We start from the raw sequence: 13,033 nt of genomic DNA, 5'->3' as shown, positions 1-13,033 counted from the left end.
GAGGGGAAGGGGGAGTGGCGCCGGGAGTGGGAGATGGGGAGACGGGGGGTGGGGGGGGGAGTCAGTGATGTCAGTGGGGGTTGGGGAGTGGAGGAAAGAGTCGGGAGGTACAGAGATTCCCCCCCTCCAACAACAAATCGGCCCCGTTACTGCAGCTCCCGGACCAACACTGTCACATCCACCCCCGCACCACTCCCCAGCCCTCCCACTCCCCCCATCCCACACACCCACCCAGCCGTGCCACACCCACTACCCCAGCCTCCACCTCCCTCCCCCACATCACAGCCTGTCCACCCCCCCAGGCGTCGTCAGCGCTCAAGGAACAAGATCCTTGCAACGAATTCGCTGTCGGACCCCATTGTTCCTGCGATAGCGCCGAGGCCATCCAAACTGAGTCCGACAGAGGTCCGCTGTGGGGGCAGAGAGAAAGAGTAAGACACGGTTAGATACGGAGTAAATACCCCCCCCTCTACACCCTCCCCCATCAAACACTCCCAGGACAGGTACAGCACGGGGTTAGATACAGAGTAAATTTCCCTCTACACCATCCCCATCAAACACTCCCAGGACAGGTACAGCATGGGGTTAGATACAGAGTAAAGTGACAGATGGGGCGAGCAGTCTTACCTTTAATCTTCTCTTCCTCCTGGCAGACCGTCCGCATGCAGATCTCCTTGTTGACCACGTACATCCTCCGCAGACTGAGGAGGGTAACAGGGGTGACAGGTTGACAAACATCCGTTCTTACGGAGCCCAGCCAGGGAGGGAGGGGTGGGTAGGAGGGGGCAAGGCTGCCTCGGTAGAGCAGAGAGCTCCCCCCTCCCTCCGGCCCCTCTCCCACTCCCGGCGTCGCCCGTTAACCACGCTACCCCACCACCCCCTGCCCCGAGCACCACCTCCCTTACCTGTAGAAACACAGACTGTGGACGCACTGCTTCAGTGGATGGTAGACCGAATACAGGCGGGTACACGGGTACCGTTCCTCCCGGCACTCTGTAACAGGGAGGGGCGAGAGGGTCACACAATCCTTCCCACTCAGCAACAGGCCACTCAGCCCCATTCCCGTGTCTACCAGCGGCCCCCCACCCGGTGAGGCATTCTCCTCATGCCATTTACCCCCCCCAACAAACCCCACCCCCCCACCGACCGACCTTCTCACCCACTCCACACACATTCCTCCTTCTCCGATAACAATCTAGTTCCCCCTCGATTGAACCTGCCCCACACCCTCGGGCAGCTCATTCCAGACTCCGAGTGCATCTTCTGGATGGGAGGGGGTCGTGGGTTTGGGCGGCGCTGTCGAAGGAGCCTTGGCGAGTTGCTGCAGTGCATCTTGTAGATGGTACACACGCTGCTGCCCCTGTGCGTCGGTGGGTGGAGGGAGTGAATGTTTGTGGATGGGGTGCCAATTGAGCGGGGGGAGGGGGCTGCTTTGTCCTGGACGGTGTCGAGCTTCTCGAGTGTTGTGGGAGCTGCAACTCATCCAGGCAAGTGGGGAGTGTCCCATCCACACTCCTGACTTGTGCCTTGTAGATGGTGGACAGGGTTTGGGGGGGGGAGTCAGGAGGTGAGTTACTCTCCGCAGGATTCCCAGCCTCTGACCTGCTCTTGTAGCCACAGTATTTATCTGTCTGGGTCCCAGTTCAGTTTCTGGTCAATGGTAACCTCCAGGATGTTGATAGTCGTGGGGATTCAGTGATGGTGATGCCATTGAACATCAAGGGGGCGATGGTTGGATTCTCTCTTGTTGGAGATGGTCATTGCCTGGTACTTGTGTGGTGTGAATGTTACTCTCCACTTGTCAGCCCTGAGCCTGGATATTGTCCAGGTCTTGCTGCATTTGGACCCGGGGCTGCTTCAGTATCTGAGGAGTCGGGAATGGAGCTGAACATTGTGCGACCATCAGCGAACACCCCCCACTCCTGACCTTACGATGGAAGGAAGGTCATTGAGGAAGCAGCTGAAGATGGTTGGACCGAGGACACTAACCCTGAGGGATTCCTGCAGTGATGTCCTGGAGCTGAGATGACTGACCATCGACAACCACAACCATCTCCCTTTGTGCTAGGAATGACCCCCCTTTTAGAATTGTACCCTTTATTTTCTATTGCCCCCTCTGTATTCCTCTGACCAAAACCAATCACTTCCCACTCCCCTGCGTTAAACTTTATCTCGCGCTGTGATATCTTTGCGAGGGGGGGGCGCATCACAGACAGTGCGCCGGCACATCACGAGGCAAGCACCAAATGAAACTGGTTTATCCAGGTTTGGCAATATCTACACACACACACACACACACACAAGGGGCCGCACAAAGTGGGGGGAGATCAGGCTCCCCCCAACGTTCACATCCCAGCTCCACCCACAACTTGGGGAGAGATGAGGTCATTTCTCGTTCGGTTTGCGTCTCCGCTTGAACTGCTGCCTGCCAATGCCGAATAGTCGCCCCCCCCCCTGCACCCCCCCCACCACCCCGAACGTGCTGGGAATGTCACCGGGGGGCGAGGATGGGCACGCGTCTGGACTCGAGAGGAGGGCTCACCTGCGGGGAAGTTGAAGAAGTCGGTTGGCTGGGGCACTGAGGGAGAGAGAGAGAAGAATTAGAATACGTGACGGACAGATCCCACCACGCGGCTCCCCATTCGCCGGTGCATCCCCACCCCCCCCCACCCCCACAGCCCTCGGCCCCCTTTCCTCCAACAGCGAGCAGGGAAGGAGAGAGACCGTTCGGCCCCTCGGCCACCTGCCAGCGTCTGTGCTGCTGGCCATGTCCTTCCTGTTCCCTCCCCCTCTCCCATTTTCATTCAGCTCCGGCCACCAATGCCCCCCCCACACCCCCACACCCACCCGCTGACAAATGACCCGCTCGTTGGGTGTGGGAGGCGCTGGTGTGGAGTCACGTGTAGGCCGGAACCAGGGCGAGGAGGGCAGGTTTCCGTCCCTGGAGGGGGCATCGGCGACACAGATGGGGATCAGTGAACCAGATGTGAATCAGTGAACCAGATGGGGATCAGTGAACCAGATGGGGATCAGTGAACCAGATGGGGATCAGGGAACCAGATGGGGATCAGTGAACCAGATGGGATTCAGTGAACCAGATGGGCATCATTGAACCAGATGGGGATCAGTGAACCAGATGGGGATCAGTGAACCAGATGGGGTTCAGTGAACCAGATAGGGATCAGTGAACTAGATGGGGATCAGTGAACCAGATGGGATTCAGTGAACCAGATGGGCATCATTGAACCAGATGGGGATTAGGCAACCAGATAGGGCATTGGCAAACCAGATGGGGATCAGTGAACCAGATGGGCATCAGTGAACCAGATGGGGCATCAGTGAACCAGATGGAGATCAGTGAACCAGATGGGGATCAGTGTGCAGTTGGGGCATCAGTGAACCAGATGGGGATCAGTGAACCAGATAGCGATCAGTGAACCGGATGGGATTCAGTGAACCAGATGGGCATCAGTGAACCAGAAGGGAATCATCAAACCAGATGGGGATTAGTGAACCAGATGGGCATCAGCGAACCAGATGAGAATCAGTGAACCTGATGGGAATCAGGGAACCAGATGGGGGAATCAATGAACCAGATGGGGATCAGTGAACCAGATGGGAATCAGTGAACCAGATGGGAATCAGTGAACCAGATGGGGATCATTGAACCAGATTGGGATCAGCGAACCAGATGGGAATCAGTGAACCAGGCGAGCATCAGCGAACCAGATGGTGTTCAGTGAACCAGATGGGAATCAGTGAACCAGATGGGGATCATTGAACCAGATTGGGATCAGCGAACCAGATGGGAATCAGTGAACCAGGCGAGCATCAGCGAACCAGATGGGGATCAGTGAACCAGATGGAGATCAGTGAACCAGATGGGGTTCAATGAACCAGATGGGGTCCACCCTGGGTCTCTTGGTGACGGGCCCAGCGGTAATCTCACTAGGGTCATCGCCACCTCCCCCAAACGACGTGATTCCACCCCCACCCCCCCCCCCACTCAGCCCCCAATCCCGTGGGAGTGAGTCCCACATTCACCCCGCTCTCCGCGGCTGCAGACGTTTCTCCTGAATCCACCCACCGCTGGATTTATCACTGACAGTCTCACATTGACGGGACTCCCCCAACTCCTAGTTCTGGGCCCTCTACACATACCCACCCACCTCCCCAACCCCCGGACTCACCACCCCACCCCCCTGCCTACCGCACTCCCAGCCCCCCCGCACTCCCACCCCCCCTTCCAGCCAATAATTTGCCTTTCAGAATCCGATTGTCTTCCATCAAGACAGCGGCTAACTCAAAAAAGCAGGAAAGATACGGTAGACGGGGGAATCGATAATGAATCATAAAATGGCGGGCAGACTCGGTAGTGATTGTGCAGAGAGAGAGAGACAGAGACACACAGAGAGAGAGAAAGACAGAGAGAGAGACAGAGACAGAGAGAGACAGAGAGAGAGAGAGAGAGACAGAAACAGAGAGAGAGAGACAGAGATAGAGAGACAGAAACAGAGAGAGAGAGACAGAGAGAGAGAGAGAGAGAGAGAATCCGAGCAGGCGATGTCACTGGAAACTGAGAGACGTCTGGTCCAGGAGCGTCTGAGCAGTCTGCAGCGGGCTGTCACCCAGCTGGAGAGCGAGAAGCTGGAGGCTGAGCGAGCCGCGACCCGCGTGGAAAGGGACCGCACGGCGGCGAAGAGGGCCTTAGAGAAGGTAGGCACCACCTGGGAGTGAGGCTGACTTGACGCTGCTGGGCCTCACTGGGACTAAGGATGAGTTGGCCAAGTTTGCCTTCACTGGGAGTGAGGATGAGTTGGTGATAGTAGGTCTCACTGGGAATGAGGATGAGTTGGTGATAGTAGGCCTCACTGAGAGTGAGGATGAGTTAGCCAAGTTAGGACTCACTGGGAGTGAGGATGATTGGCGACGCTAAGCCTCACTGGGAGTAAGGATGATTTGGTGATAGTAGGCCTCATTGGGAGTGAGGATGATTGGCAAACCTCGGTACACTGGGAGTAAGGATCGGTTGGCCAATTTAGGCCTCACCGGAAGTGAGGATGCTTTGACAATGCTAGGCCTCACTGAGAGAAAGGATGAATTGGCTGATTATCATCTCACCGGGAGTGAGGAGGATGGCAATGCTAGGCCTCACTGGGAGTAAGGATCAGTTGGCAATTCTAGGCCTCACGGGGAGTAGGGATGAGTTGATAGTGCTAGGCTACACCGGGAGTAAGGATGAGTTGGTGATAGTAGGCCTCACTGGGATTAAGGATGAGATGGTGATAGTAGGCTTCACTGGGAGTGGGGATGAGAAGGTGATAGTAGGCCTCACTGGGAGTGAGGATGATTGGCGACGCTAAGCCTCACTGGGAGTAAGGATGATTTGGTGATAGTAGGCCTCATTGGGAGTGAGGATGATTGGCAAACCTCGGTACACTGGGAGTAAGGATCGGTTGGCAAATTTAGGCCTCACCGGGAATGAGGATGCTTTGACAATGCTAGGCCTCACTGAGAGAAAGGATGAATTGGCTGATTATCATCTCACTGGTAGTGAGGAGGATTGGCAATGATAGGCCTCACTGGGAGTAAGGATCAGTTGGCAATACTAGGCCTCACTGGGAAAAGGGATGAGTTGGCAATACTAGGCCTCACGGGGAGTAGGGATGAGTTGCCGATGCAAGGCCTCATTGCAGGAGTAGGCTCAAGTTGGCGATGCGAGGCCTCACCGGGAGTAAGGATGAGTTGGTGATAGTAGGCCTCACAGGGAGTAAGGATGATTGGCGATGCTAGGCCTCATTGCAGGAGTAGGCTCAAGTTGGCGCTGCTAGGCCTCACTGGGAGTAAGGATGATTGGCGATGCTAGGCCTCACTGGGAGTAAGGATGAGTTGGTGATAGTAGGCCTCACTGGGATTGAGGATGATTGGCGATGATAGGCCTCACTGGGAGTAAGGATGAGTTGGTCATAGTAGGCCTCACTGGGATTGAGGCTGATTGGCAAATCTCGGTACAGTGGGAGTAAGGATCAGTTGGCCAATTTAGGCCACAGCGGGAGTGAGGATGCTTTGACAATGCTAGGCCTCACTGGGGGAAAGGTTGAATTGGCTGATTAATGTCTCACTGGTAGTGAGGATGATTGACGATGCTAAGCCTCACTGAGAGTAAGGATGTGTTGGTGGTGCTAGACTGCACTGGGAGTAGGGATGTGTTGCTGATAGTAGACCTCACTGGGAGTGAGGATGATTGGCGATGCGAGGCCTCACCGGGAGTAAGGTTGAGTTGGCAATACTAGGCCTAACTAGGAATGAGGATGATTGGCGATGCAAGGCCTCACTGGGAGTAAGGTTGAGTTGGTGATAGTAGGTCTCACTGGGAATGAGGAAGATTGGTGATACGAGGCCTCACTGGGAGTAAGGATGAGTTGGTGATAGTAGGCCTCACTGGGAGTGAGGATGCTTTGGCGATGCCAGGTCTGACAGGGAGTTAGGATGAGTTGGTGATAGTAGGCCTCACTGGGAGTTAGGATGATTAGCGATGCGAGGCCTCACTGGGAGTAAGGATGAGTTGGCAATACTAGGCCTCACCGGAAGTAAGGATGAGTTGGAAACACTAGGCCTCACTGGGAGTAAGGATGAGTTGGCAGTGCTAGACTGCACTGGGCGTAGGATGTGTTGGTGATAGTAGGCCTCACTGGGAGTGAGAATGAGTTGGTGATAATAGGTCTCACTGGGAGTAAGAATGGGTTGGCGGTGCTAGGCCACACTGGGAGTAGGGATGAGTTGGCAATACTAGGCCTCACGGGGAGTAGGGATGAGTTGATGTGCCAGGCTGCACCAGGAGTAGGGACGAGTTGATGATGCAAGGCCTCATTGCGGGAGTAGGGTCGAGTTGGTGATACAAGGCCTCACCGGGAGTAAGGATGAGTTGGCAATATTAGGCCTCATTGGGAGTGAGGATGATTGGCAAATCTCTGTACACTGGGAGTAAGGATCAGTTGGCCAATTTAGGCCACAGCGGGAGTGAGGATGCTTTGACAATGCTAGGCCTCACTGGGGGAAAGGATGAATTGGCTGATTAATGTCTCTCTGGGAGTGAGGATGATTGACTATGCTAAGCCTCACTGAGAGTAAGGATGTGTTGGTGGTGCTGGACTGCACTGGGAGTAGGGATGAGTTGGTGATAGTAGACCTCACTGGGAGTGAGGATGATTGGCGATGCAAGGCCTCACTGGGAGTAAGGATGAGTTGGTGATAGTAGGTCTCACTGGGAATGAGGCAGATTGGCGATACGAGGCCTCAATGGGAGTAAGGATGAGTTGGTGAGAGTAGGCCTCACTGGGCGTGAGGATGATTAGCGATGCGAGGCCTCACTGGGAGTAAGGATGAGTTGGCAATACTAGGCCTCACCAGAAGTAAGGATGAGTTGGAAACACTAATCCTCACTGGGAGTAAGGATGAGTTGGCAGTGCTAGACTGCACTGGGCGTAGGGATGAGTTGGTGATAGTAGGCCTCATGGGAGTGAGAATGAGTTGGTGATAGTAGGTCTCACTGGGAGTAAGGATGAGTTGGCGGTGCTAGGCCACACTGGGAGTAGGGATGAGTTGGCAATACTAGGCATCACGGGGAGTAGGGATGAGTTGATGTGCCAGGCTGCACCGGGAGTAAGGACAAGTTGACAATGCAAGGCCTCATTGCGGGAGTAGGGTCGAGTTGGTGATACAAGGCCTCAACGGGAGTGAGGATGAGTTGGCAATACTAGGCATCATTGGGAGTGAGGATGATTGGCGATGCTAGGCCTCACTGGGAGTAAGGATGACTTAGTGATAGTAGGCCTCACTGGGGCTGAAGATGATTGGCGACACTCAATAACACTGTGAGTAAGGATGAGTTGGTGATAGTAGCCCTCATTGGGAGTGAGGATGATTGGCAAATCTCTGTACACTGGGAGTAAGGATCTGTTGGCCAATTTAGGCCTCACTGGGAGTGAGGATGCTTTGACGATGCTAGCCCTCACTGAGAGAAAGGATGAATTGGCTGATTAATATCTCACTGGGAGTGAGGATGAGTCGGTGGTACTAGACCGCACTGGGAGTAGGGATGAGTTGACGATGCAAAGCCTCACTGAGAGTAAGGATGAGTTGGCACTGCCAGGCTGCACTGGGAGTAGGGATGAGTTGGTGATAGTAGGCCTCACTGGGAGTGAGGAAGTTTGGCAATACTAGGCCCCACCTGGAATAAGGATGAGTTGGCAATACTCTGCCTCACTGGTAGTAAGGATGAGTTGGTGATGGTAGGCTTCACTGGGAGTGAGGATGATTGACGATGGTAGGCCTCACTGGTAGTAGGGATGAGTTGGTGATAGTGGGCTTCACTGGGAGTGAGGATGATTGGCAATGCTAGGCCTCACTGGGAGTAAGGATGAGTTGGTGATGCTAGGCCTCACTGGGAGTAGGGATGAGTTGGTGATAGAACACCTCATTGGGAGTTAGGATGATTAGCAATGCTAGGCCTCACTGGGTGTAAGGATGAGTTGGTGATAGTGGGCCTCACTGGGAGTGAGGATGATTGTCAACACTAGGCCGCACTGGGAGAAGGGATGAGTTAGCAATACTGGGCCTCACCGGAAGTAACGATGAGTTGGCAATACTAGGCCTCACTGGGAGTAGGGATCAGTTGGCAATACTAGGCCAAACGGGGAGTAGGGATGAGTTGACGGTGCCAGGCTTCATTGCGGGAGTAGGATCGAGTTGGCGATGCGAGGCCTCACCGGGAGTAAGGATGATTTGGTGATAGTAGGCCTCACTGGGATTAAGGATGATTGGCGATGCGAGGCCTCACTGGGAGTGAGGATGAGTTGGTGATAGTAGGCTTTACTGGGAGTGAGGATGAGATGGTGATAGTAGGCTTCACTGGGAGTGGGGATGAGAAGGTGATAGTGGGCCTCACTGGGAGTGAGGATGATTGGCGACGCTAAGCCTCACTGGGAGTAAGGATGATTTGGTGATAGTAGGCCTCATTGGGAGTGAGAATGATTGGCAAACCTCGGTACACTGGGATTAAGGATCGGTTGGCCAATTTAGGCCTCACTGGAAGTGAGGATGCTTTGACAATGCTAGGCCTCACTGAGAGAAAGGATGAATTGGCTGATTATCGTCTCACCGGGAGTGAGGAGGATTGGCAATGCTAGGCCTCACTGGGAGTAAGGATCAGTTGGCAATACTAGGCCTCACTGGGAGTAGGGATGAGTTGGCAATACTAGGCCTCACGGGGAGTAGGGATGAGTTGACGATGCAAGGCCTCATTGCGAGAGTAGGCTCAAGTTGGCGATGCGAGGCCTCACCGGGAGTAAGGATGAGTTGGTGATAGTAGGCCTCACTGGGAGTAAGGATGATTGGCGATGCTAGGCCTCACTGGGAGTAAGGATGAGTTGGTGATAGTAGGCCACACTGGGATTGAGGATGATTGGCGATGCTAGGCCTCACTGGGAGTAAGTATGAGTTGGTCATAGTAGGCCTCACTGGGATTGAGGCTGATTGGCAAATCTCAGTACAGTGGGAGTAAGGATCAGTTGGCCTATTTAGGCCACAGCGGGAGTGAGGATGCTTTGACAATGCTAGGCCTCACTGGGGGAAAGGTTGAATTGGCTGATTAATGTCTCACTGGTAGTGAGGATGATTGACTATGCTAAGCCTCACTGAGAGTAAGGATGTGTTGGTGGTGCTAGACTGCACTGGGAGTAGGGATGAGTTGCTGATAGTAGACCTCACTGGGAGTGAGGATGATTGGCGATGCGAGGCCTCACCGGGAGTAAGGCTGAGTTGGCAATACTAGGCCTCAGTGGGAATGAGGATGATTGGCGATGCAAGGCCTCACTGGGAGTAAGGATGAGTTGGTGATAGTAGGTCTCACTGGGAATGAGGATGCTTTGGCGATGCCAGGTCCGACAGGGAGTTAGGATGAGTTGGTGATAGTAGGCTTCACTGGGAGTTAGGATGATTAGCGATGCGAGGCCTCACTGGGAGTAAGGATGAGTTGGCAATACTAGGCCTCACCGGAAGTAAGGATGAGTTGGAAACACTAGGCCTCACTGGGAGTAAGGATGAGTTGGCAGTGCTAGACTGCACTGGGCGTAGGGATGAGTTGGTGATAGTAGGCCTCACTGGGAGTGAGAATGAGTTGGTGATAGTAGGTCTCACTGGGAGTAAGAATGAGTTGGCGGTGCTAGGCCACACTGGGAGTAGGGATGAGTTGGCAATACTAGGCCTCACGGGGAGTAGGGATGAGTTGATGTGCCAGGCTGCACCAGGAGTAGGGACGAGTTGATCATGCAAGGCCTCATTGCGGGAGTAGGGTCGAGTTGGTGATACAAGGCCTCACCGGGAGTAAAGATGAGTTGGCAATACTAGGCCTCATTGGGAGTGAGGATGATTGGCGATGCTAGGCCTCACTGGGAGTAAGGATGAGTTGGTCATAGTAGGCCTCATTGGGATTGAGGCTGATTGGCAAATCTCTGTACACTGGGAGTAAGGATCAGTTGGCCAATTTAGGCCACAGCGGGAGTGAGGATGCTTTGACAATGCTAGGCCTCACTGGGGGAAAGGATGAATTGGCTGATTAATGTCTCACTGGGAGTGAGGATGATTGACTATGCTAAGCCTCACTGAGAGTAAGGATGTGTTGGTGGTGCTAGACTGCACTGGGAGTAGGGATGAGTTGGTGATAGTAGACCTCACTGGGAGTGAGGATGATTGGCGATGCAAGGCCTCACTGGGAGTAAGGATGAGTTGGTGATAGTAGGTCTCACTGGGAATGAGGAAGATTGGCGATACGAGGCCTCACTGGGAGTAAGGATGAGTTGGTGATAGTAGTCATCAATGGAGTGAGGATGCTTTGACGATGCCAGGTCCGACTGGGAGTTAGGATGAGTTGGTGATAGTAGGCCTCACTGGGAGTTAGGATGATTAGCGATGCGAGGCCTCACTGGCAGTAAGGATGAGTTGGCAATACTAGGCCTCACCAGAAGTAAGGATGAGTTGGAAACACTAGGCCTCACTGGGAGTAATGATGAGTTGGCGGTTCTAGGCCACACTGCGAGTAGGGATGAGTTGGCAATACTAGGCATCACGGGGAGTAGGGATGAGTTGATGTGCCAGGCTGCACCGGGAGTAGGGACAAGTTGACAATGCAAGGCCTCATTGCGGGAGTAGGGTCGAGTTGGTGATACAAGGCCTCAACGGGAGTGAGGATGAGTTGGCAATACTAGGCCTCATTGGGAGTGAGGATGATTGGCGATGCTAGGCCTCACTGGGAGTAAGGATGACTTAGTGATAGTAGGCCTCACTGGGACTGAAGATGATTGGCGACACTCGATAACACTGTGAGTAAGGATGAGTTGGTGATAGTAGCCCTCATTGGGAGTGAGGATGATTGGCAAATCTCTGTACACTGGGAGTAAGGATCTGTTGGCCAATTTAGGCCTCACTGGGAGTGAGGATGCTTTGACGATGCTAGCCCTCACTGAGAGAAAGGATGAATTGGCTGATTAATGTCTCACTGGGAGTGAGGATGATTGTCTATGCTAAGCCTCACTGAGAGTAAGGATGAGATGTTGATGGAATGTCTCACTGGGAGTAAGGATGAGATGTTGATAGTCGGCCTCACTGGGAGTAAGGAAAAATTGACAATACTAGGCCTCATTGGTGCCAAGGATGAGTGAGCAATACTAGGCACTGAGACTGGGGATGAGTCGACGATGCAAGGCCTCACTGAGAGTAAGGATGAGTTGCTGGTGCTAGGCCACACTGGGAGTAGGGATAAGTTGACGATGCTAGGCCTAACTGGGAGTAAGGATGAGTTGGCAATACTAGGCCTCACTGGGAGTAGGGATGAGTTGGCAGTGCTAGGATGCACCGGGAGTAAGGACAAGTTGGCAATACTAGGCCTAACTGGGACTGCGGATGAGTTGATGATGCAAGGCCTCACTGGGAGTAGGGATGAGTTGACGATGCAAGGCCTCACTGGGAGTAGGGATGAGTTGGCAGTGCTAGGCCTCACTGGGAGTAGGGATGTGTTGGCACTACTAGGCCTCATTGCGAGAGTAGAGGCCTGAATGAGGAGAAGGGACAGAGGGACAGAGGGAATGAGGGACGCGGGGAGGTGGGGGTGAGGTTTGCGGGGAGGGGATAGGGGGGTCAAGCATGACTGCGGAGGGCAAGACGGCGCCCCAGAGAGCCCCAGTTAACTGTTTATCCACCCACCCTCCTCCCCACCCCGCCCCCTGTGTCCCTTGGCAGGCCGAGAGCGAGAAGCTGCGGATGGAGGGAGAGACGCGCCACCTCTCCATCGAGCGGCAGCATCTCAAAGAGACTGTGTCAGCCACCGAGAAGGAGCTGGGTTCCACCAAGCACAAACTCCAGGAGCTGCAGGTGAGAAGAGGGTTGGACAGGACATCGAGCCTCCAACTCAATTTCATTTTCAAATTCACTCCCGGGATGTGGGGGTCACTCGCCGGGCCCAGCATTAATTGCCCGTCCCTAAGTGCCCCCTTGAGAAGGGGGTGGGGGTAGAGCCGCCTTCTTGAGCCGCTGCAGTCCCGGTGTGGTGTAGGTACACCCATGGCGCTGTTAGGGAGGGAGTTCCAGGATTTTGACCCGTGTGGTGTAGGTACACCCACGGCGCTGTTAGGGAGGGAGTTCCAGGATTTTGACCCAGCGACAGTGAAGGAACGGCCGATATATTCCCAAGTCGGGATGGTGAGGGGCTCGGAGGGGAACTTCCAGGTGGTGGGCGTTCCCCATGTGTCTGCTGCCCTCGTCCTTCTAGATGGGAGTGGGTCGTGGGTTTGGGCGGCGCTGTCGAAGGAGCCTTGGCGAGTTGCTGCAGTGCATCTTGTAGATGGTACACACGCTGCTGCCCCTGTGCGTCGGTGGTGGAGGGAGTGAATGTTTGTGGATGGGGTGCCGATCGAGCGGGGAGGGGGCTGCTTTGTCCTGGACGGTGTCGAGCTTCTCGAGGGTTGTGGGAGCTGCAACT

General features: G+C 54.4%; 1 protein-coding gene across 1 annotated transcript; it reads right to left on the bottom strand.

Moving 5' to 3' along the window:
- Nucleotides 1–268: 268 nt before the first annotated feature.
- On the bottom strand, nt 269–2,579 carry LOC121275223 (microfibrillar-associated protein 2-like; the record flags this gene model as incomplete). Its single annotated transcript, XM_041182646.1, has 4 exons — nt 269–410; nt 628–701; nt 906–993; nt 2,543–2,579. Coding segments are annotated over 4 exons (294 nt in total), but the record flags the coding sequence as incomplete, so codon positions are not given.
- Between the last annotated feature and the right edge of the window lie 10,454 nt (nt 2,580–13,033).

The sequence above is a fragment of the Carcharodon carcharias genome, unplaced genomic scaffold, assembly GCF_017639515.1.
Source record: "Carcharodon carcharias isolate sCarCar2 unplaced genomic scaffold, sCarCar2.pri scaffold_953_ctg1, whole genome shotgun sequence".
NCBI classification, from domain to species: domain Eukaryota; kingdom Metazoa; phylum Chordata; class Chondrichthyes; order Lamniformes; family Lamnidae; genus Carcharodon; species Carcharodon carcharias.
This window is presented reverse-complemented; position numbering and strand designations above follow the sequence as displayed.